This window comes from Talpa europaea (genome assembly GCF_964194135.1).
Source record: "Talpa europaea genome assembly, chromosome: 5".
Classification (NCBI taxonomy): Eukaryota; Metazoa; Chordata; class Mammalia; order Eulipotyphla; family Talpidae; genus Talpa; species Talpa europaea.
Window position 1 is genome coordinate 132,715,310 of NC_140071.1, and position 25,169 is coordinate 132,740,478.

Consider the following 25,169-nt stretch of genomic DNA (forward strand, 5'->3'; position numbering starts at 1 on the left):
TCCCCTAGCATTCAGGCTGAGCTGTCTCACGCCATGGGAATGCAGATTCTAGAGAGAATTCCTTTTGTTACTGCCAAAATACACAGTAGGGAGAACCACACAGTACGGTGAGGGTGGAATATAGAGGAGAGAAAGGCACGCCCAGGACCCACAGAGTTAGAGGAGTGTTATTGTAAAAAATTGTAAGAGTAGACAATGGCAGATATCCAGCACCACAGTTTCCTCCATTACAGATGAGGTTTGAGCAGAACCCTAATGATGGTGTGGCTGTACCTTAAAACAGGACGTAGCAAGAGAAAGGAGAAGCTCAACTATAAGAAATTTGGCAGGATTTGTCATTAGGTGTTCAGTAATTCTAGAGACTGGATGTCCTGGGAAACTAGTAATATTCTTTGTACTCCCATTTAGGAAAATCATTATAATAGAAGTCAATGCATTAAAAGATTATGACACTGCTTGCTAGTCCTTGACCAGCTAGCTTTCTTCTGTTTCACATACAGCTTCTTGCAGAAAAAGAATGTGTTGACAAACTGATGCAAGTATCTATGGCCTTAAATTATTTCAAGTCATAAAGTAATAAATTGATATTTTGGTTTATATGTCAGCGTCTTGCAAGTCAATATATATGAGTGTATTCCCTGAGAAACTGATATAGTCTGAAAATGCTGACAACGTTTTAGTTTCTGAACAAGCAAAGTGGAAGAACATGGCTAGCCTGTCCTCCAATGGGCCTCGCAATTATCTGGCTGAATTCTCCTACTGCCATCCCATTTGCTCAGGCACCTCAAACGTTAATACCAAGGCAGTGTCATGAGCAAGGTCAGTTTCATTGCAAAGGTTTATCTTCCATTCTAATGAGACACATAGGAGGCATCTTTGTGTGTTGAAATTCTGCTCCAAGCAGAACATTTTTATGATCTGGTTTCTGTTAATCCAGGAAAAAGGATGGGCAGCTTGAACCTAAGTGTTTGCAAATGAAAGAGAGAAGAGACAAAAGAAAGAGAGAAGAGAAAAATGACTGGAAGATTGAAGGCTCAAGTAATAGTGGGTTTGGGGTTGCCATGAAATGAGATGCCGAGAGCTGGGGACCCCAGAAATGAGTAAGACAGGGGCTATGAGAACTCAGTCTGGGAAGGGAGACAGAGAAAGTATGTTGATCAAGGGGTGCCATTTCTCTGACACTTTTTATCAGACGCTGAATTAAGTATTCTACAAATATGACATAATTCAGTCCTCATAATAGCAAAATGTGGTTAGTACAAATAGCCCTAGTTAATAGATGTGAAACTGAAGCTTGGCAGTAGAGTTATTTGCCCAAAATGTGAGAAAGGAAAGATGGGAAATTGGTTTGAACCCCTATCTATCTAACCTCAAACTTATTCACTTAACTATTATACCTTAGTCTAACTCTGACTCAACTTAATCTGAAGAAATAAGGTAGGCATGGTGTATGAAGCAGGCCCAAGAGTAAGGAAGCAGTTACCTATGACAGAACAATTGCATGAACACTTTTCAGCCATAAAACAAGAAGAATGGACTCGATGATTTCCGTGGTCCCTCTCAGCTCTAAAAGCCTATAATTTTAAAACATGGTGATGCTTCTTTTCACTAAAGTGAAAGTCATTTTTATTCCTTAAGATTGAATAGCATATAACACAATTCTCTTATTTATACAAAGCTATTCCAAGCCAGGAAGAATTGAGTCTCAAGCCTTATATTTGCCCGTTCTGAAATAGAAAGAGCATTAAGGATAAAGCAATAGCAGTAAACATAAAAGGGTAAACAAGAAAAAGAAAAAGGTATATTGGGGTGGGGGGAGGCATTGCCATAAAATAAGCAAGAGAAATAAAAACTAAAATATTTAGTGACAAGTAAAAAAGTAGCTTGCATGTTAACAGAAACTTTAATTTTCATAGTCTTTGTTGTTCCGAATCCTGGTCTGTAATATCACACCTTCAATTTATCACAATAGCAAAATCATATAAACATATTCTCACCCAGAGAGGACATAAATCATGTACGGCCGGAAAGAGATAATGCAATATGTTTATGTTTGCCTTCGATTTGGGATATGTCTATGAGATTAAAGCAAAATTTGGCCTAGATTTAAGGAATCATAAAAGCAACTTTGGTTTTAATTAGGATGTAGCAAGCAGCATGTCTTGCCTTCATCATCATCACTAAATTTATAATGGGCGTCCATAATGTATGTGTCTCTGTAGCGGGAGGCAGCTATGGGGATATGCGACTTGATTTGCTGACATGAAGGCAAATGAAGTTATAATGAAATGATACCCAAGTATTAGCATGCCAGAAAAGGAAATGCTCTAAATTCTGGTTTCTAACTGTGCTTCTTGAAACTAAAGTGTCTAGTCCAGAGGGTAGCACTTTCCCTGTCCACCTCACTCTCTCCCTTGCATCCTCTTTTGGATGTCTTTGTATGATGTCATTTACATAACGACATCTTAAAATCTCATTTTAAGTTTTAAAATGTGTAAAACTACACCTAAGATTTCAATGAATAGAGTCAATGTTTAATGATATAAATAATATTGAAGACTTTGCCTCGTATATCAGAATCACGCTTGTCTCTTTATGTTTTCTGGGGATTTGCTGGAGGAAATGACACTCATTTTTTAGAATGCTATTATTGTCTTACAATATATGCAAACATGTAAATCACAATAGCATATTCAAAGGACATAAACAGATACCTCACAGGAGAAATTCAAATAACTAATAAATAAATAAAGCCATCTTTCCTGAAATTAAATTAAATATAAATGAAAACAACAGAAACATACATGCAAGTGTATATGTCATATCAAATTAACAAAATGTGTGTTGTGCATGTGTATGTGTTTTAAAGATAGTATTCAATATTGATGAAGATGTGGGAAAATGTGTATCTTAGCAAATATTAAAAATTAATTTGTATAAATCAATTTGAAAATATATATCTAAATTATATTAAAAGTGCATGCTTTTTGACTCAGTAATTTTTAATCTACAGCTATATCCTAAGGAAAGAAACAGAAACTGGATAAAAAAAACTTTCTAGTGATTTATCATACTTTTAGATAGATGGTCATTATGACCACAGGCATTTAATTTTCCCAATTTCCATGTCCCATAAACATTTCAAAATATACAATAGGTAGTACCTGTATTAATTTTGTGAACCATAAAGGACATGTTCCATTTGTCCAGAAATGTAAGCTTGTTGGACAGTCTGCTAGAGAGGGAGGGTAGACAACAGCAGAATGGAGAAAGAACAGAGGGAAAATCAGGGTACAAGGAGGTACTCTGAGCACATTAATCTGAACTATATTTGGAGAACACAATTTTAAATTGGATGGATTTCAGGGTCAACAAATGAAAGCAGAAATACACAAAGACACTTAAGCCAAGAGAGAAAATAACTAGTTTCCAAGATTATATAGCAAAAGAATCTTTTAAAATACTGCTTGCATATCTTTCCAATAAATGACAAAAGCAAGCATTAAATATCTGGGGCTGTAATCTACTCAGGGTCAGAGTAGATCCCAATCTTCTATGTTGAATAACCCAAGGAAGCATATTAATCCCTCAAGTCACAAGTCACGGTGATGGTACATGGATCAGTAAGTACAGGAAATTATACATGTCACAGGAATCTAACACACTGGCTCTCAAGTGTGTGGAAGATGGAGAGGCCATATGCATGCAGCTACCAAGTTCATATCCTTAGCTTAGACGAGAGAATTCAGACCAAAATATTAGGTTCACAAGAGTTATCCAAACCAAACCCCTAAAACTGCTCTGTCTAGGTATTTATCCATTAATGTTCTTTATGACACTAAAGGAGGTTTCCAAGTCTCTCTGTGATTGACTGCAGCAGGTGACTTTAAAGAATTAAGTGTACTTAGTAATAATTCTGTAGTCTCTTCTTTATAATTCATATTTTGTCATCAATGAGAGTCACAGACACCCAATTCTAAGGCAAAAATATTTTTCTCAACAGTATTTGATTAAATAAAGCCAACACACATCATCCTCGGCTCAGAATTCATATTAGCTTTCTAAGCCAGAAAGAGAGTGAGCCAAAGAAAAGAAACAGACATTCTATATACTATAATTGGCTATGTCACAAAAGCAAAGCCACTAGATCTTTATTATTCCCATTACTAAAAAGAAATAATCATTATGCAATGTGATTGAGGCCACAATGGCAATCATATTACAATATGTAGATTACTAAATCAACATGTTAGACACCTTAAATTTACACTTGATTTCAAAAGGGTAAAACAGCAGAGCTTAAATCAAAGGCAGCCTTGGACGTGAAGTCTGGGAAGTGGAGTTCCACCTGATGTTCTTCCCAGCTGTGTGTAAGATCATGTATTGCTGCAGGTTGGCAGAATTTTAAGACCTTGTAACCTCAGACTACTTTAATGTGAGGGTCTATAAACATTACATCAGGACCTTGGCTAACACTTCCTGAGAGTCACAGAATTTACAGTTGGAAGGTGGTCGTGTCCATACAGGAGCTGTGTGGTATATGCTTCTGTATCCCCTCCAGAGGCAAGGGCATGATGAACACTGGATAAACATCAGTGACTGCACCGTGCTTGTGGACCTGCTCGCCACCAGGGGGCAGACATTCTGTCCCCAGCATCTGTAACAGGTGGGTGTCTGGCATCTGCTTCTGCACCCTCTATTGACAGGTACCTAATGATCTCCTGAGGCCTTCCGCTTCTTACTCAGTCTCAGTAATTGTCAGACACTCTGTCTTCTGTTAAACTGAAACTTGCTTTTATGTAATGGGCCCCCACTGCTCTGTGTTCCGCCCTCTCCAACAAGACAAAATGAGTTTTTAGTCATCTACTTGATTGTTCCTGAACAATCTTAACAGAAACTGACAAGCCTCTTTCTACATAAGATCATCCCCGACATTCTCTTCCAGGCATCATTTAGGTTGTTAATATTAACGTTAATGCTCGATGGTGCCAAGATTGGAAGATAATATTCCAGAAGTATGTGCTGCTTTAACATTTGACTGTGTGAATGCATGTAAGGCAAATGTTTAAATGATGTATGTTTGTTTCTGTGAAGCATATTCAATGATATCGACCAGGTGAATAGTCTTGACTCCTTCCAAATTTCATTTCTAAATTGGAAATCTGATGTCACTTTCTTGTCTTATATACTTCAACAGTCCCCACTACTTTTGTACCATCAACAAAATTTTATTAAGTTCCTAACAGGCACCAGGAGCTATTTTATGTTCTAAGGTGCCAGAGGTAAACAGGGAAACATGTCATCATTGTAGACAATGCAGATGTGTCAAAAAACCATTAAACAATGAAAAAATACAATTTTCAGATAAAGACAAACAGCAAAAAATAGATTTAAAATGGAGGCTACCTGTTAGATCCTCAGCGAAGCCTCTGAGAGAAGGTGCAATTTAACCCAAGGTCTATCTGACCAAAATGAACAAGCCATTGTGAAAGTAGCAACAAGCACAATTTCACTCTCCCCTGATCAGCTTTGGTCATCTGCAAATTGTGTCATCTGCAAATTTGAAATGTATTCCCTCAACTCTTCACCAAAATAAATGAATGAAATGTTACACTGAACTGAGTTCAGAAGAAAGACGCATTAGCACCAAGAGTTTCCTGCTAGACATTGAATCACGACTTTGCAAAGTAAGTAATATACTTTCAAGATTTCCAAAGCAGGGTAGAATTTCTCTGCTACTAAACTCCAGTCAACAACTGAGAGAACATTCCACAGTCTGTTGTGGGGTTGTTTTCCTTTGCAGGCAGAGCCACCTGGTGAGGACTTTAGATGAATGCCTCTCGATGTATTGACACTTGTAGAAGCGGCCCCAGTAGGTGGCTCATAGCTGGTAACTCAGCCAATCCACCATCCAAACTTCCTCTCCCAGAACATATCTGCCTCCCCTGGATACGAGTCTTCCTTAGCGGTGCACTGTTGAGTTAGTAGATGAAGCCTGTTAGACTGTTACACTGTATGGGTGTCCACATGGAAGGGGACTGAGGACAATGTGGGGACTAACAGATCACACAGGATCACACGTCTACACATCAAACCAGAAGTGCTTCGTCTGGGACCTCCCATTGGTGATTGTTCTGTGACATTAATGGAACCAAAGCCTCATGCTCCTTCCTTGCACTGTCCATTTGCAACATATTATCACTAAAGAAGCTTCAATTTCCTCAGCCCAGATCTTTAGGCAGAAAAACCTCCTGTAAACACTGGGCACAAATCTACTTCTATGCCACTTGCTACCTGGGGAAGCTCGCTGATTCACCCAAACCATTCCTGTCCTACAAATGTTCACACAAGAGTACCCCCAGGTACTGGCCTGCCGCTAATGATCATGCGGGTTTCACTTTGCACAGCCCTGGAAGACACGCTTGGCATAAAGCCAGTAGATTTGTTTAGTCTTTGGACTAAAAGGAATAAAAGCAAAGTGTTTTGAAGAAAGGTAGTCCATTCTAATAGTGCAGATTCTACTGACTAGTACTAGGGCTGCTTCATAAAGCCCCGTGTATCAAATGTCTTTCAAACCCAGGAGCTACTTAAGGTCATTCAGCGCAGCCCTGTTTGTAAAAGTGGAAAAACATCCACCACTTGGATCCAAATAAACATCCACACGAGGAGGTATATTATTTAAAGGTGGTTTACACATCGGAATATCAGAGATCCATTGAAAAGAATGGATTGAAGCAAAAAGCATCAACATAGACATCTTGAAGAACTTAATGTTGCAGACAGACATGTTTATGATATGACAGCATCAGCACAGAGAAATACATGAACAGTCAATGAGAGCCTACCTTTGTAACAAATTGTGTATCCGCTATGTAAGTAAATGCATTTCAACTGCAGGATCAAAGGATCCCAGAACTCGAGGAAGGAAAGACCTGAGAAATTCCAAAGGGTCAATGGTATTTTTTTTCATTTTTCATGAAAAATGTATGTGATATTAATATTTATATCATTTTAATGTGAAATGTGTGTGATATTAACATTTATTAAATCTGGGTCACAATTATATAGGTACCTGTGTTTTTCTATATGTTTGAGATAAATTTTTCAGTGAAAAAGAAAGGAAGCTGAGCTTCATTTCCCCCAAAGCAGCTACTCTGTTTCTTCCCTCCAACAATGAGATCCCTATTATTCAGTGGCTTTCCAATTTTTCTTTCTTGAGCAATAGAATCTCCCTTTCACATGAAAAATTGTATTAAGCTATTAAGCCCCGGGGCCCTGCTTTCTGTCTGTCCCTCTGTGCGCCCTCACAGACTCTCCAAACACATCTCCATGGAACCCTGGGCTCCTCAAAGCACAACGAGAGAATTACTGAGGTAACTAATGGTGAATCCCTTTGACCTGCATGCCAGGAAGTTCTGAGTCAGTTTTCAAGTTTTATGTCAAGCTTTTGTCTCTGGTTCGGACATTTGCAGTCCTTCGAGCTCCTGGTTCTACTTCACTAGCTGGCATTTCTTTTTATCAAGATTCTGAATATAATAAAATCTTCACTCATTGACGAAAATGAATGGCTCTCAACAAGTTCAAGCTGCAATTTCTTTACTGTCCTCCCTAGCATTCTTCTAAACAGCAGATTCAACAGTGCTTGTGATAACCAAAAAAAACATTTTTTAAGAAATAGAAACACAGAAAGAAGTTATTTTTTTCAAGAAGCAAGTCTCCCTTCAATAAAAGGAAAGCAATCAGTGACCTAGGGTGAGTGAAATTGCACATGTTCTAAGAAAATCTGTATTTAAATATCAAAAATGAAAAAATAAGATACATCATATAAATTTCCTTTCGCTTGACCAGCACAAATATTTAATATGACATTTCCATGACTAACAGTATATTGGCACAGAAAGCTAGCGTAGATATTTTAGCTTTGCTTTTGTGAATGTTCTTAAATTTTAACATCTTATATTAACATAAATTCATTTGTTCTGCCAAGTGAACTGACGCGGTACTTAGGAAAATGTCACATTTTTTGAAGGAAACCTATTCAATAAAACATTGCAATTGACCATTCTAATATACCAAAGTTCAAGACCATGGTTCCCAGAAGATTCAAAATAGCCCTATAATGTAAATACAGTTTGTCAAACATGAAACATGGTTGCAGTCATTAAATACAGTTTTCCTGTAGCTGGAGAAACAGCGAAAGTGGTATCATTGAAATGTGTGGCTTTTAATATGTCTGCATAATGAGAAAAGTCACTCTGGGGAGAAATGACGCAAAGTAGCACTAACAGGCAACTTTCCTTATCAGCTGAAGGAGGGCTACCAACTCAGTCTAGTCTCAGGGAAACCGCAGGTTTAGAGAAGAACACGAATCGTTGCTCTCTGGCTCAGCACCCAAGCTCCCAATCCTCACTTAGCACCCATCCCGACTTCACCAAGAAAGGCTTCCATATTTTGACCTGAGTACCCGTAACCCACACAGGGGTAAGAGTTGCCGGGCCTCAAAATGAGTTCCTCAGCAGCTGGTGTGTGTGACCTTGGTCCTTGCTGCCCCCGAGGGAAATGATCAGCCTCCTTCCATTGCATCATTCTTACTGCATGGCTACAGGGGGTACCCATTGGGGTGTGAATTCCTGGAAGTCATTCAAGTTGGAAGAGGAGACTTCCAGGCAAGTAAGAGATTGAAGGGAAGACAGAATGAGGCCAAGGAGGACTGTGGAAAACTATGTCCCATGATGGTCAATGAAACCATTAAAATCAACCTGCTTGCCTAAAAATGTACCTTTAAAAAGGTTAAAAGTTAATATTGAGGATCACATAAGAACATTGATACATCTTTTGAAGGGAATTTAGTTTTAACATGAGTCAGTTGTTATGTCATATTTTATTTATTTTTTAAAGATTAATTTTTATGTATACAATAGCTGGGGTACAGGCCAGAGGTGCGGGAGGGTGAGAGGATTCACCAGAGCCAGAGCAGGGAGCAGAACAGGCAGATTGACCGAAGTACACTGCTGAGAGGAGCAGCGGGGGGAGTCAGGAGAGGTCTGCTGCACCATGTGGGTTTCTCCCTGGCTGGCTGGGAATCGAACCCAGGCTGCAGAGACTGAGGACAGCTTCACAGCTTGGCACTTAACCTGCTGCACCACCAAGGAGGCCCTGTTATGTCATCTTTTAAAACAGCATGTGACATGATGTCAGGGGAGAGACAAACAGGAGAAAATGTGGAATGTTCAACAGAAGAACCACAAAAATGATAGAATGCATAGTGAAATTTTCATCAGGAAGGTTATAGAGCCTAAAAGCCCTATGAAAATAAGTCTAAAACACAACTGGATAAGAGTAAATGCTGATGAAACACCAAGATGGAGTCATTACTAATGTCGGCTCAGATGTCCATCTCAAGAAATCCATAGGAAAAAAAAACAGATAACCCTGAGAGCTGGAAGTTTTACTTATTTGTCTGTACAAATCAGATGGGATGAGCAGCATTATTTAAGTATATTTAGTGATTAATTTCAGAGTTTCCAACAGGCTGCAAGTCAACACATTGACTCATGGAGATGAAAGACCAGTATGGAAAGAGCCCATCTAGCAAATGCCGGGTTTATCTGGAGGGTAGAGTTTGGGTTCCAACAAATCATAAACTCTTTATTAGTCAGAGAGTCAGGAAATGGAGTGCTCCAGCTAATCAAATATTTTTTGTTAATTGTTACCACATGCAGAAGGATTAAAAATTTTTAAAGAATGAGAATAAATTAAAATACACTTAACACTGAAACTAAACTGATTATAATTTAATCTTTCTCTAATTATTCAGAATGCATTTCAGGGTCATCAAGAGAGGCATAAATTATCAGTGCTTGATGACTGTGCAGGAAGTCACAGTTTTTCTAAAATCCTGGTTAATAGATGCTGGATAACAAAGAATTCACTGCAATAGTTATCATTTGGGGGATTTATATGCTAGGATTCTGCTAGGATCTGAAATATATCATTAATGCTTGCTGAAAATAAAATTTCATGGATGATGAACTGATACTCAAGCATTAGAATAACTTGTGCAGAGTAACACAACATGCAAGGGTATTAAAACCAGGTCTTGAATGCAAAAGGACCTGTCTTTACGGAATATACACTATCAATATGTCAAACACTTAAAGCATTATTGTGTAAAAATATTGATAAAACCTGCTGCCTGTCTATACATAACACACACAGTCAGTGGGTCATCCTGTTTGCTTCCCCAGGAGTGCTGAAGGATTCTTCTGAGCCCTTCTTCAGATTGCTATGCTGGATTCATGACAGTATCAAATGTTGGCCATGAAATGTTAAAAAGACCTTTCATTAAAAAGACCTTTCATTAAATTTAATTTAATTTAAATTTAATTTAATTTAATGGCCTTTCATTAAAAAGAAACAAACAACAAAAAAAAACTTTAAAGATTTTTTGTTGTTGTTTGTTGTTTGTTTCTTTTTAATGAAAGGTCATTCAAAATTTCGAGAACAGACTGAACATCTCTGGAAGGAAACTGTTTCAGAAGAATAACTCAGCATAGCTGAGTCCCATATTAAAACTATTAGTAAATATATTCACATATACATCATTTACTCACATTTTTGCAATGGTCTAATTTTTATGTTATTCCACTTAGTTTTAATTGTGAAACATTCAAGTCCTAAAAAAAATGCTCATTTAAATTTGATAAGGCTTTGGGCTAGTTTTAAATCCATTAAAGAAATGAATTCCACTTGCTAGGGGGGGAAATTTATTTCATCCATAGATGGGATACATTCTTCCTCCCATCATCTACCCTGGAGTTCTAAATTCAATGTTTTCACCTGAATCATTTATGGCTTCTTGTTCACCTTCACTCACCAGTGCCAATTAAAATTCTTCAAGGTTCAAATGCCTTTTCTTCCTCCACCCATAATGGTTTCACTTATCTCTCAAGCAGCAGTGAATCCTATAATGGAATTTCACAAACAAGGGGGAAGATATGGCTGACCTTCAGTATGGCACAAAATAGTCTTGGGCCATGATACTGTTTCATTAGCTAATCTCATTCACACACAGGACACTCTGCTGTCGCTGAGATGACCCTATTCAAAAAGACAGGAACACTCCCCTCTCCGTGCATGGAGCATTTACAGATAAGCCTCAAGAATTACCTTCTATTCCAAAAGAAACTACTTTCATCTCTAGCACCAGGCTGACATTCTCGTTGTATTGAAAAAAATGCTACCTAAACAGGAATGTGGGGTAAAAGTAGCCCAAAGAGAGGAAGATCTGTGCGCGAAAGTTCTGAATAGAAAAGCAGGCTCCCCCTCTAGGAAGTCTCCACACGAAATTATAGCGGGAGAAGGCACCGAACACGTGGTGAGTTGATCCCTCCTAATTCAACATCTTGCCCAGAGACAAAGTTTCACGCTCAAGTTAAATTTAAGGAAAGTTAAAATGACTTCACTGCCTAACTGAATTAAATTATGCATTTATGGCAAAGCTTGAATATCATACTTAAGTGTCTTAAAACTTGATAGATTAGGTGGTGCTTGCCATGATCGTGTTTTGAAAGGTGATTTCACTGCTCGTGATTGTAACTGCCGAGTTGCTGTTCAGCTGGGGATTTTACCCTAATGCTTTGAACTGATTTGTTCACTCAATTTCCTCTCTGAGATTTTATGTTCTCTACTGTAACTTTGTTAAGCTTGAAGCAGAGGTGACCCTTCTGATTCAGAATTCCTAAGGATAACTTTCTCCTGAGAAAGGCTCATTTTCAATAGGAATAAATAGAAGAGGAAATACTTAGGGTGGGAGTCAAGGAAATTTTACCTAAGCCCTGAATTCTCCTCAGTAGAGATGGTTCATGGAGGATCCAGTCAAAACAAGAAAGGGGTTCAAATTTCAAATTAAGTTGCTGGATGAGAAGACTGAAAGTTGTTTTTTGAAAACTATTAATCATAAGTATTTAGACATAATTTTATAGCCTAAAAAACTATTGGGGTTTTAAAAATAGGGACCTTGACATACCTACTTTGAAAGGCTAATTAGAGGGTCACACAATTCCTACACTAGAAAGATCCCAAAGGGAGAGTCAGTTTTTCAAATAAGAAATGGAGGTATTTATGTGAGTGCATTTATCTAAAGAAGGTTTAAAAACTTTAGCATATATTTCAATTATTGCCACAACTAACCCAAATTTAGTATCAAAAAGGGTATGGTTTGTACCCATGTGTAATATCTAGCAATGAAATAATAGTACAATCTTCCATTTTTTTAAAGATTCAAAAATGAAAATGCTGATATAAATCTAGTATTTCATTGAAATTCTCAGGAGCAATTCCATTTTCCTGCTAATCTGGACTCAATTTCCTAGTTAGTTATTCATTAAACATTTACTGAGCACTTACTGTATGCTAAGCATGTAATTCAGAACTCCAAAATTTTATTCTGGTTGGAATTTAGCTCTTTTTAAAAAAAAGGGTGAATAAAATCTTTATGTACACCGTTCCTGCCAATGAGTGCTTAAATCTTTTAATAACTTTCATTTTCTCCTGAAAACGGTTTTCTTCCTTCCTTTTAAAGATGATAGTAGGTATTGTCTTCAAGAATCAAAGTGTTTCTCAAGTTCCATCCATTTGATTCTCTTATTCAACAAGGATATAATTGAGACAGGGCCACAGCTGTTTAGGGAGTCTAGGAATCAATTATGGCACCAATTTTTAATGTTTTTATTCATAATATTACTGATTTTCTTCTACATGGTGTCAGGTTTGCTATTGAAAAAGATATTATGGGATGTAGTTAACCAGAAATTCCCCCAATTAAGAGTCTGGAGAAGCTGGCAGAAATAGTATTTACCTCAGTATAAAGTGATACACCAGCATAAGTAATGAGGAAGTTATAAATTGGTAAGATAAAAAAATTTGGATAGGAAGGCTTTAGAACTGGTGGTATTCACAGTGTTGAGATCTGATCCTAGAAGTGTAAATCCAGAAACTCATTTTTGTAGTGCACCCAGATCTAATCCCCACCTTTGAACTTGCAGGAGCTTGAATGAAAAATGTAAGGTTGATGCTTTAATTTATAACAGAGAAATGTCCTTTTCCAAGCTTTCGAAAACCCATGTTAAGTTTCTGGTATAGGAATGGCTACCTGAATCACCCAGAATCTCTCTAGTCTTTCCATGAGCCAATACGCTACCTAAGGGATTCCTGCTTAACACGGTTATCCAAGTAACCTCTGCCAATGACACTAAGATAAAATCTCTAGTCCTGTTCCACTGCAGTGCTCTTTCATTCCCAAGATAACTTAAGAGCCCATGTAGTAATCAGGTGATTCTGTATATCAGGACATAAGAGCAAATATAAGCAGATTTTTGAGGACTACTTTAGCCCCACCCTGGAGAAAACTTGAGAAGTTCACCTTCACTCAATTCCACTAGCACTCTCATCACCTGAATATTCCAGCACTGCTCTCTCCTGGAACATGTTCTTAAAAGAAAAGAAAAAGTATGATCTGTTCAAATTCCTGTTTTCATTTCCTTTGGATTAATACTCAGAAGCAGAATTACAGGAGCATATGGTAGTTCTATTTTTAACTGAAGAGACTATACTGTTTTGCATAGTGGCTGAAACAATTTACATTTCCGCTAACAGTGTACAGGGGTTACCTTCTCCAAACCCCTGCCAACACTTGTATCTCCTGTCCTTTTGATGACAGACAGGAGAGAGCTGCGCTCTGCATTTATTGCAGCACTATTCACAGTAACCAAGATATGGTAGCAAGCTAAGCATCCGCTGGCAGATGAATGAATAGTGGTATTGTGTATATATATATATATATATATATATATATATATGCTCAAAATGGAATACTACTCTGCCAAGAAAAGGAAGAAAATCCTACTATTTGCAACATGGATAGACCTTTAGAGCATTTTGTTTTGTCAAATAAGTCAGAAGGGAAGAAAATGCTTTCTGATGACACATTCAAAATCTTTATAAACCAAACTCATAAAAGTAGTAGAATGTTGCTTTTAATATAGATGAACAGTGGTTACCAGAGGCTAGGAGTGGGAGAATCAAGAAGATGTTGTTTAAAGGTACAAATTAAAAACTAGTTAGTAAGTTCTAGAGAGCTACTACACAGCTGAGTAATCATAATGAGTAATATTGTATTATAAACTTCCAAGTTGCCAAAAGACTAGACCTTAATTGTTCCCATTACAAGAAAAAAAAAGTTATGTAATAGTGAACAGTATCACTGAAATCCTATCATAACAGATAAACATATCAAATCAACATGTCAAATTGTACACCTTATGCTTATGCCATATTATATGTCCATTATATTTCATTTTTAAGATAATTATCAAATTCTTTCTCATTTTCCACTATTTCAAGATTTCATTGAGTCTGTTCTTTACATTGGAAAGTAGATTGTCCACAAATAAATTTCACTACAATTATTGGTAGATTTCTTCTAGTTATAACAATAAAACTGATCTGTTTGCTCCCTCACACAAAACTAGTGGACAGGTTGCCATTTGAAAAAATAGAGGATAATTTTGGAATCATCTGAATTTTAAAAAAGACACTAGAGTAGTCTGAACATTCACCAGGGTTGTTAAGGACCTGAATGATCCCCTAAGAGGAGATAGAGCTGAATTAAAAGGAAGCCCAAGGGGCACAGCATCCGTGTGAGGATGTTAAGGGAAGAGAGATCAAGGACGGATGACTGAGCCACTTCTCACAAGGACAGCGCCAGGAAACCCACTCCCACAGGACAGAGGCACCAAGTTCTGTGTTTCTAAGAAGGAGAAGCTGACAGTGTCACTATGTGCTTAAGCCTGGGGACATGCTCAGTGTGTGTGTGAGAGAGTGTATGTGCGTGTGTGTGTGTGTGTGTGTGTGAGAGAGAGAGAGTGACAGAGAGAGAGAGAAAGAGAGAGAGAGAGATTCTGAATTTGGCTAAGATCTGCATCAGTTGCTCAGGGCATATGAGGACATAAACTATCTCTGGTCACCTTTCGCAAATTATACTGTATTAAGCAGAATAGCATTTTGTGGTTACCCACCGGTTGATATTCAGAGAACCCTAATGGTGATGTAGGCAAAGGCATGCTTGTAGCTCTCAGGACTCACTCCCAGATTTCACTTTTCAAACCCAGCAGACTTTTTACTCTTTGTATGAGGAAGGTCAGGCACAGTCCAGCATCCCAAGGCAAAGGCGGGGTTGGGGGGGGCAGTGAGGAAAGAGCGGGAGAAGGGCATATATGGTGCCCTCTGGCCTCTGCTGGTCTCTGCTGGCTGAGTGGGTGTGGTCTGAATCTGTGGGTTGGGGGATACAAGTGTTTTGGAAATTGTCATCTCTATAACCTCGAACCCTACAAGTCTGTCCACCAACACAAACAATAATACTTGTGTTGCAGATTTGAATCTAACTCATCCTTCTCCTTGCTGACCTTGACTCCTCTTTGCTAGATACCAGCCAATCCAACCAGCAGCAATAACATCAAGGGACTTCAGCATCCTAAAGGCCCTGGACCCAATGCCAAACAAGCATGTATCACCTGAGTTACGAGGTGAGTTGTGAGATGAACTCCTTCATAGGGGCCAGAGTGATAAAGGTCTCCTTGGAGAAGCAATAAAACAATAATAGATGTGGGGTGGGGACCTACATTCAGGTATTTGGGTCTCTATTCTGAGCTTGTAATGGATTTTTAATTGGTTAGTTTTTCTAAAAGGTCAATGTATTAACCTTTGAGATATTTCCTTAATTCTTAGGATTTTTTGAAATGCACATTTAGAAAAACACAGGTGTTTAACACACTTTGTCCAGTTAAATGGGCCTCTGTGATCTGAAATTGGCATAGGCAGGTGGCTGCCATGTCTGCACTAGTTCGGGAAATGGATGTATTTCTCCTTTACCGGCTCTCCATGGGAAAGGGAAGCAGAGGGGGGAGGGAGAGGCTGACAGACAACAGCAGGGCGATTCTGTGCTCAGCACCTTGTCTTGGTGGTATACCCAAGCTGCAAGATTTATAACCTTCTTGTTACAATGCATCAGCTTCAACACTTTCGGTGAAGTCTTCAATAACTTTGATGACATCTTGCTGAGGGGTTTTGTCATTAAAAGCCTAAAGCTGGTCATTAACAAACCTTCTCTGCAATCATCTACCGCTGTGCTAACTCAGGCATGGATCTGACTGGAAAGTTGGGCTGGCTCAGAAACTTTCCAGAAGGCTGCCTTTTTTTGTTCTATGTGGGATATGTGTCTTTGGGAAAAGAAAAGACAGTGCTCGAGCATTTAATCATTTATTTCTCATGCTCCATGGACTAACCCTTCTTGGGAAGACAAGACCAAATTCAACAAGCGTGTAGCACACCTATTATAGGACAGACATGGTGCTGGGGCTGAAGACACCTTTGTGGAAAAGACTCAGCTCCAGTCCTCAGGGGTTCACAGCCCCCCATTAGTCCTCATTTACAGATGCCTTCATAATGTGCCAGACTGTATTTAGGCATTGTAACCATTTGCCTTTTTACCTTTCACCATCCTATAGAAGATAAAATGTTCTTATGATCCCCATTTTAAAGAGGATATGGGGCCTCCCCGGTGGCTCAGCAGTTGAGCGCTGGGTTGCGAAGCTGCCCGCAGCCTCTGCAGCGCCGGTTCGATCCCCGGCTGCTCCCCGGCCACCAGAGGAGGGTCCCGCATGGCGCGCAGACCTCTCCTGCCGCCCGCTGCTCCCCTCAGCAGTGTACTTCGGTCCTTCTGCCTGCTCTGCTCCCCGCTCTGGCTCTGGTGAATTCTCTCACCCCCCCCCTTCTGACTGTTCCCAGTGCTTGTATAAATAAATAAATAAATAAATAAATAAATAAATAAATAGGATATGGCTGAGGTATGCTTAAGAATTTTCCCAAATGATTGGGCTTGTCAGTGGCAGACCCATGTTTCACACACATACCTTGTCTGCTTTTAAGCATGCTCGTGTCCTCCTGACAAGAGCATAGGGCTAGCAAGCAGGCAAACGCTCCAAGTTGAGGAGAGACCATGAGCCCACTACAAAGCAGGGCATGGCTGGTGTGTATGAGGACCAGGCTAAACAAGGCTCCTGGCCCTTTTCACAAGAATGTAGGTCCTGGCTGGAATGTTGTCCACTGGGGACCACCTCGCCCAGATGCATCCATGTCTTCACTGCCATTGCATTAAGTCTATAAGTGTCCATTTGTGTGTGTTTACCTGTGAACTTAAACTTGTCTGTGACCCTGCAACAGCAAGGGCTGGAGTAAATTTAGGGAGCATAATAATGATTCCTACGACGTGAGCAAAGCTTTATTCTTCCTGAATTTATACAAAAATTCATGTGACAGAGCAATTGCATCTACCCAGTTACTTCATATTTGTTGCTGCTGCCAATGATTTTATTTTTCACCTAGTCTGGTAACCTCGCCAATGGAAATAATGAGTGGAAGGAGGTGGTTTCTCTTCCATGGGTTTCATCCATAAATAGCCAGAGGGTCAGTATTAAAACACCCACGCAGAGGCTCCCCAAAAAGGGGGATGGAGAAACCTGCAGATGTGGGAGGGGTCATCTGCTATAACTTAGAGTGGGCAGGGAAGGATTTTTTTTTTTTAAGTCTTGGAATAACATTTTTAAAATAACAAGGAAAATAACTTGGGGTGATAAATATATTCATAAGGGTGCCCATTTTGCAATAAAAAATAATTGTTGCCACTGATTGAGAACCTATTCTATGTCAGGCCATTGCTAGGGGTGTTTTACTCAACTCATTAGCTGGAATCTTTCCAACTTTGCTAGGAAATGTATTACCCCATTTTGAAAGATGAATAAACTGAGGGTTTGAGAGGTTGATCAATTTGCCAGAGGCTGCTCACTGAATAATCTGCAGAACTGGAATGAAGACCTAGTTATGTTGTTATTTCATATTTTTGGTGTCTCTTCTGTGTGGCTTTACTCTTATCTATATCTACATTAATTAAAACACAACCTACTTAAAGTCATTTAAATAATGCAATGATTAAAAAAGCATTAGCTGCTTTTTTTCATGAAATGACATTTTCCTCTCTTTTTTTCCTCCTATCCCAAAAGGAAACAGAAACATTAGGTTACTTCTTACTGCTCAATTAATTGCTGTGGGATTTTACCTGAAGAGATCAGTAAGCCTTCCTGGCTGATGCCATTGATCCAACTGGAGTGTCATTATGTGCCTGTCCGTATGCCTGATGTTGGAGGGGAGGTTTTGCTGCTGGGGATCACAGAGCCATCATCCATCTGACTCCCTGGGTTCTGGCTGCCTCTCACCTGCAGTGCTTCCCATGAATGTCTTTCTTGGCTTGTTATTAGTTTTAATTACTTACAGGGTGCTTTTTACTAGTAAAGTTCTAACCAATCAAGATCATCAGTGCTACCTCGCAGGAGTCTCAGGAAGTTAATGAGTAAGTGCAGCTCTGCTCCTCTGAGAAAGGTGGGAGATAGAGGATCTGAGCTTTGTCCAAGGCCAGAGGACTGTCCATTCCTGCAGAGGCAGCAGGAGGCACTTTCAAAGAATTTATACCAAGATCAGAGAACCAAAGGTGAGACAATTGTTCTGTGTGGTGGTGGAAGAGAGAGCTTCTGATTCTGAAAGACTTAGACTCACAGATCTCACTTAAAACAAATCTCATTTACCTCTTCTGCCCATTTGAGAGTGGGGATGTTGTATGTTCTTTCTGTTGTGTGCATAAGCACTTTCTAGATTTTCCATATCAATCCTTTATCAGATGTATGGTGTGCAAACATTTTCTCCCATTCAGTAAGGTGTCTCTTTATTTTGGTCATTGCCTCTTTATTGTACAGAAGCTTTTTCATTTGATATAGTCCCAGTTTATATTCTCTGTTTTCTTGCTGCTGGATGTGAGCCTGCAAAGAGGTTTCTGAAGTTTATGTTAATGGATGTTTTGCCCATGTTTTATTATATATATATATATATATATATATATATATATATATATATATATATACATTTTATGGTTTTAGGTCATATAGCCAAGTCTTTTATCCACTTTGAGCTGATGTTTGTGTGGTACCCATGTATAATGAAATACTACTCAGTGATCAAAAAGGATAAATTCATGCCATTTGCAGCAATGTGGATGAAAATGTAAGCAAAGTGCAAAGTGAGCCAGGAGGGGAAAGATAAAAATCAGATAGCCTCACTCATGTGGAATATAGAGACAGAAAACAAAGAGTCAGACAAAACTGAAAAATTAAGGCTACCAGAGAGGGAGGAAGAAGATGAATAAGTTTTATGGTAGGGGCCCAATGGACTATTGTGGAGAATTATGCATGCCTTGGTGGTGAGTGTGGTGAAGTGGCATATATCTGAAGAGGTGTGATTCTATATCTCTAAATTATATACAGTGTTATTAACCAATGTTACCGCAATAAAAATGAATAAATAAATTTACTAAGCAACAGTTGTCCCAAGGGGTAAAGAGGGGAAAAAAATAATTGGAATAGAAATGGTGTCATCAGTTAAAAATTATACCTTTACATTTATTTTCAAATAGGAAAAGCCTTCCATGGGGGATGCGGAGGAGTTACCTGAATAATAATATTGTCCTGGAACACAATTCTACATGAAAAATAAAAAATAGACTGTTCTAACTGGGTTGCTTAGTTACAGCTTAAATGAAACATACATTGATCGAGGACTTGTGCCACTTTAAAGTTTATTGCACAAATGCTTAATTTTTGTCCTTTAAACATTCTGTCAATTCATTTCTTGGTAGTTAGGATATTAAAATATGCAAATAAGCACGCTGTCGTTGGTCATTGCTAATCTTTTTGTAATAACTAATGTTCTCTCCCAACAGCCACAACTCATTCTATTCATGTCACCTTCACCCAGGAGTCACAAAATGCTGAAGACAGTCGCTTTTTACTTGATTAAATTTCAGGAGGTTGAAGCTAGGCCAAAATCCTCACCTTCTTCTTTCCTAAATACTTTTTCTCCTCTCTCTTAATTACATGGCTTTACACTGATTTACATGAATTTCAGTTTTTAAAATCATTGGTCTTTGCTGAATGCAAATAGGAACATGGGAAAACTATATTAAGTTTGCACAATTGATCTTTCATCATTTCAAATGGTACCTTTGAACAGTTCCTGAAATGTCTGTCTGAAATACTCCCAGCGCTGAGTGTCATCAAGAGATGCGGGGTCATTCTGGAGAAACCCATTCTCAGTGATGTAAATTACAGGGTTATTATACGTATCCTAGAACAGGAGAGCAGAAGTTTTATTCCAAACAGATGTTTAAAAAAAAAAAAGCTCATAAAATCAGATGCATTACCCTCTATCTCCTCTAAGCTACAACCCCAAAACTAGTTTTCATCAAATTGCACTGACCCTATTAACTTAATTTTCCACGCATTGACCTTTTATGACTAACAATGGAAAAGCAAAACTGTGCAAATGTGCATGAAGACAGTCAAATGACTCTTATGATAATGAACAGACAGAAATATCTTTCTTCCATCAGCATCTGCTGATTGTCGCTGCTCCTTAACCCCTTGGTCCCACCACAAGCTACATTTTCTACCTCCCTGCAGGTGGGGATGACTTGGATTTTAATTGCAGCTACCTAGATGCCACCCTGCATAGCAAAGATGCAAAAAGAATCCAGCATTTCAAACTTTTGTATACCTTTAATAATCACAGTGTGACACCTGCCTGAAAAATATATCTGAGCTACTCCTGTGGCCACAACCGACTTTAGCATCCTAACTCATATCAAGTAGTTACCCCCAAGCAACTTAAATTCAAATCTTCTCTTCCCAGACCAGCACATCTGTATGCAATTGCCTAGTGTAAAGGGCCAGAATGGGCACAGTGCAGGTTTTCTGATCCCATGCAGACCGGATAAAGGAGGAGTCAGAGTCCTCAGTAGTTTTGCAGGTTTTTTATTTGAGGTTCACCAGGCATATGGCAGGCAAGGGTGCTGGCTGGGGGGCTGGTAGGCCTCCCAGCCCCCAGCAAGTCTTCACTCTATCTGGGCTCTCTAGCGTTCGTTCTGCTGCTTCTCGGCTTCGGCTTCGGCTTCGGCTTCTACTGCTGCTGCTGCTTCTGCTGCTGCTGGCTGGGGCTGCTCGCGTCCCCCCGTGACGCCGCCCTTAAAAGCACAGTCTTAACTCAGCTGAATCCCATCTACCTATGCCCACACCCTATTCCAGGTGCCCGCCATCAGGCATGCATTCAGGACAAGGATCCATCATCTATACTGATGGCGGAAGGGCAGAAAAGCCTGACATTTTCTTTACCCTACAGTCCACCCCCTCAGGGTTTTCTGCCATACAGTCTATACATATATATACAATTTTCTAAGCAAACAAACAATGCAGCCATGGCCCACAAAAGCAAATACATCAAATATAACAAAATACAATATAACAAAATACAACAGAACACAAATAAGTCAGGCAGGGCACCAACCAAGTGCAAAAGACAATTATTGGTACCAGCAGATGAGCCACCAAATCTGCTGCCGAAGGCACTGCTCATACGAGGGAGGGGAATCACTCACGGCATCTGCACACCAGGAGCCGTCAGGCTTCCTGGGCTTCTCTGGCTGTAGTCTTGGCTACAAGGCACACACAGCATCCACCCCCAGGATTCACTAGCTCTGGGATTGGCAATTTTATTCTGTTGGGGGTAATTGCCAATCCTCAGGGTTTCTGTCTGCAGTCGCTCCAGCACTCAGCCTTCATGGCCACCCATGCGACTCGCAGACCCCTGCATTCAGGCCAACCCACTGCACAAGCACATGGGTTGGGGATCCAAACTCTACATTTGGCTTGGGCTCCACCCCAAGCCACGTTCCCCACCCGTCCCGCAAGGACAGGTTCCTCAGCTCCTCACCCTCACTCAAGAATGAGCAGGGCATCACCCACAGGTGATTTTACGAGACTCACAGTTCTTCAGCATACCCAGGCTGCTTAACAGCCGCTTAGGGCTTCTCAACTTAGCATCAGTACCAGCTTTTGCCTTCTTAGTTGGCTTTTTCTCCTCCACCTGGCTGCAGGGCATAACAGGCTGCTTTTGGCCATCTAGGCCCACTGGCCACCCCCAGATTCTCAAAAAAAAAAAAAAAAAAAACAACCTGCCAAGGTCCTCCGCCTTCTGGCGGGATTGTCAGTCCAAGTTTATCAGTTCATCAGTCTATCAGTCCAAGTCCATCAGTTCAAGTCCATTGGCCTCTCCCTGCGTCAGCAACGGCCTGCTGCCTCAGGGGTCATTGGCTGGTCCTTTCCGGTGTCGTTGGCTGGTCCTATCCGGTGTCGTTGGCTGGTTCTCTCGTGCGTCTCCTCCATGCCAGGTCTCATCCTGTAGCTCGTGGACGTTGTCCACCTTCTGTGCCGCCATGGTGCCTCCAGCGTCATCACGGGCAAACAGTCTGTTCTCCTTAGTCCCTCCAGGTCTTCGGAGGGCTCCAATTCCCGTCTGCATGGATCTTGCCGACTTACGCCAATTGTAAAGGCAGGACTGACATGGGCACAGTGCAGGTTTTCTGATCCCATGCAGACCGGGTAAAGGAGGAGTCAGAGTCCTCAGTAGTTTTGCAGGTTTTTTATTTGGGGTTCACCAGGCATATGGCAGGCAAGGGTGCTGGCTGGGGGGCTGGCAGGCCTCCCAGCCCCCAGCAAGTCTTCACTCTATCTGGGCTCTCTAGCGTTCGTTCTGCTGCTTCTCGGCTTCGGCTTCGGCTTCGGCTTCGGCTTCGGCTTCGGCTTCGGCTTCGGCTTCGGCTTCGGCTTCGGCTTCGGCTTCGGCTTCGGCTTCTACTGCTACTGCTGCTGCTGCTGCTTCTGGTGCTGCTGGCTGGGGCTGCTCGCGTCCCCCCGTGACGCCGCCCTTAAAAGCACAGTCTTAACTCAGCTGAATCCCATCTACCTATGCCCACACCCTATTCCAGGTGCCCGCCATCAGGCATGCATTCAGGACAAGGATCCATCATCTATCCTGATGGCGGAAGGGCAGAAAAGCCTGACATTTTCTTTACCCTACACCTAGAAACATTTTTTGGGTTCAAATACACATATACATATACATATACATATACATATACATATACATATACATATACATATACATATACATATACATATACATATACATATATACCTGCCTTCCCACATTCACATACTTAGGTGACGTGGGCGTAAACAAATTGTGCACTTACCTTGATATATTTCAGTAATTTACGTAGCCCCCATGGCACCACGTGGATCCACTCCACTTTTTCCCATGATGGGTCTGGAAAAAATTCCAATTCCACATCCTGAAGAACACCCCTTTCTCCCTCTGTGTTGTCCCGGTGCTTGATTAAGCGAGACGTATAATATTGCACAGCAAAGAAATCAGCAGTGCCTTTGATCATTCTTTTCTCTTCTTCTGTAAATTCTGGAAGCCTCGATGATGGGTAGCCTTGCTTTTTACTCAAAGAGGCTATCTGGGACTTGACAACTTCAGGATAATCACCATCACCAAATATGGGTTTAGCAAAGAAATCCAGGTGGAAAGCCATGGCTCTTTTAGCTGCTTCCTGGTCAGAGAGTGAATTGGGATCAGCTGGTTCTGGCCAACCAGCCAAAAATGATAGGGACACCATGCCCTTTTGCTCTTTTCGGAATAAGTCGTCATAACTGTGCCAGGACCTGGCATGAGCTTTAATCATATTATGAGCTGCCTGATAACCTCCAGTTCCCAAGTGAGGTACACCAGGAGGAAACATGCCAAGGTCATATGCTAGCAGGGCATATATATTAGGTTCATTCATCGTGATCCAATGCTTGACTCGATCCCCAAATGTACTGAAGCAAAGCCGGGCATACTTGTCAAAGGTTTCAATGATTGACTCTGACAACCAACCTCCTTGGTCTTCTAAAGCCTGAGGTAAGTCAAAATGGTAGAGGGTCACTATAGGTGTGACCCCATTTGTTAACAAATCATCAATGATCTTGTTGTAGTAGCTGACTCCTAGGAGAAAAAAAAATATGAGAAGAAAATTTATGTTTAGCACGTTGGCAATAAATTTGAAAATGAAGATTGGGATCATTTCTTGGGTAACTTATTCAAAATAAAGCTTATTTTTTTTAAGGAACTTTAGACACTTTTTTTTTAATTTTTTAAATTTTTATTTTATATATTTTTACACCATTTTTCATTTTTGCACAATGTACGCATTTTCATCTTGGTTATATTCCCCACCTCCCCCACCCCCACCCCATAGTATCTCTGGTTTATAGTTGCTTGTTGATTTTGATTTTTACTTTATTATAATTAGTCTTTTTCCCAGATCCTTCAAAATAAGGCTTATTACTCCCTACATGTAATCAATTAAATATTGGGAGGAGACTTGAAGAAAGTCCAGAGAAAACTGGTTGATCAGAAAGTGAGAATGTGATGGGGGTCACGACTATAGACAACAATTGTTCTAAAAGGGATTTATTTGGGCAAGTTGCTGTCACTTAATGTTGATGTTGCCACACTTACCAATATTATTTTATTTGTTTGTATTCTTTGTCTCCTACCACCACTAGAGCACTAATCTCATGATCATAGGGACCTTGTCTGTCTACTTTATCTGGATTTCCCCAACTCCTGAAATACTACCAGAAATTTGGTTTATACTCAATATTTGTTGAATAAGTGAATGGATAGCAAAGGTTTTAAATAAAAAGTAAGGAAAACAAATCAGATCACCCATCCTTAGATCTATCAGCCTCATGGATCTGGAAGGAGACCTACTGAGCATGAACAAGAGTTCAGCATCTGTCCCAGAATGTGAGTTACAAGGGCCCTTAGTCAGGGCTTGTGACATTCAGGAATACGAGGTAGAGGAGTTTGCCCTAAAATTCTGATGTAATCCATGGGAATACGTAGCCACTAATTCTGCCAGCACTTCTTGTACGAGAGAGAGTTCAGAAGAATGATATTGAGTTGCTGTGCCTCAGATTCCAATGCCTGCAAGTTATCAGGTCCAACCTAACCATAATGATTACTTGAAAGAGACATTCTGAGGTAAGTTTCATATTAGTCCTTCATGTGACTTTATGCCTGAGAATTGGAGGAAATCTAAACTTAGAAGAAAGAAACTATCC

General features: G+C 40.0%; 1 protein-coding gene across 1 annotated transcript in view; it reads right to left on the bottom strand.

Moving 5' to 3' along the window:
• Positions 1-25,169, bottom strand: part of LOC311170646 (cytosolic beta-glucosidase) — a gene marked incomplete at both ends in the record, with an annotated part of 90,191 nt that overhangs the window by 23,076 nt on the left and 41,946 nt on the right. Inside the window, 2 exons of the mRNA XM_084233023.1 lie at positions 20,163-20,286; positions 23,249-24,038. Coding sequence (XP_084089149.1) covers positions 20,163-20,286; positions 23,249-24,038 — 914 coding nt within the window. The remainder of the gene's footprint in view (positions 1-20,162; positions 20,287-23,248; positions 24,039-25,169) is intronic.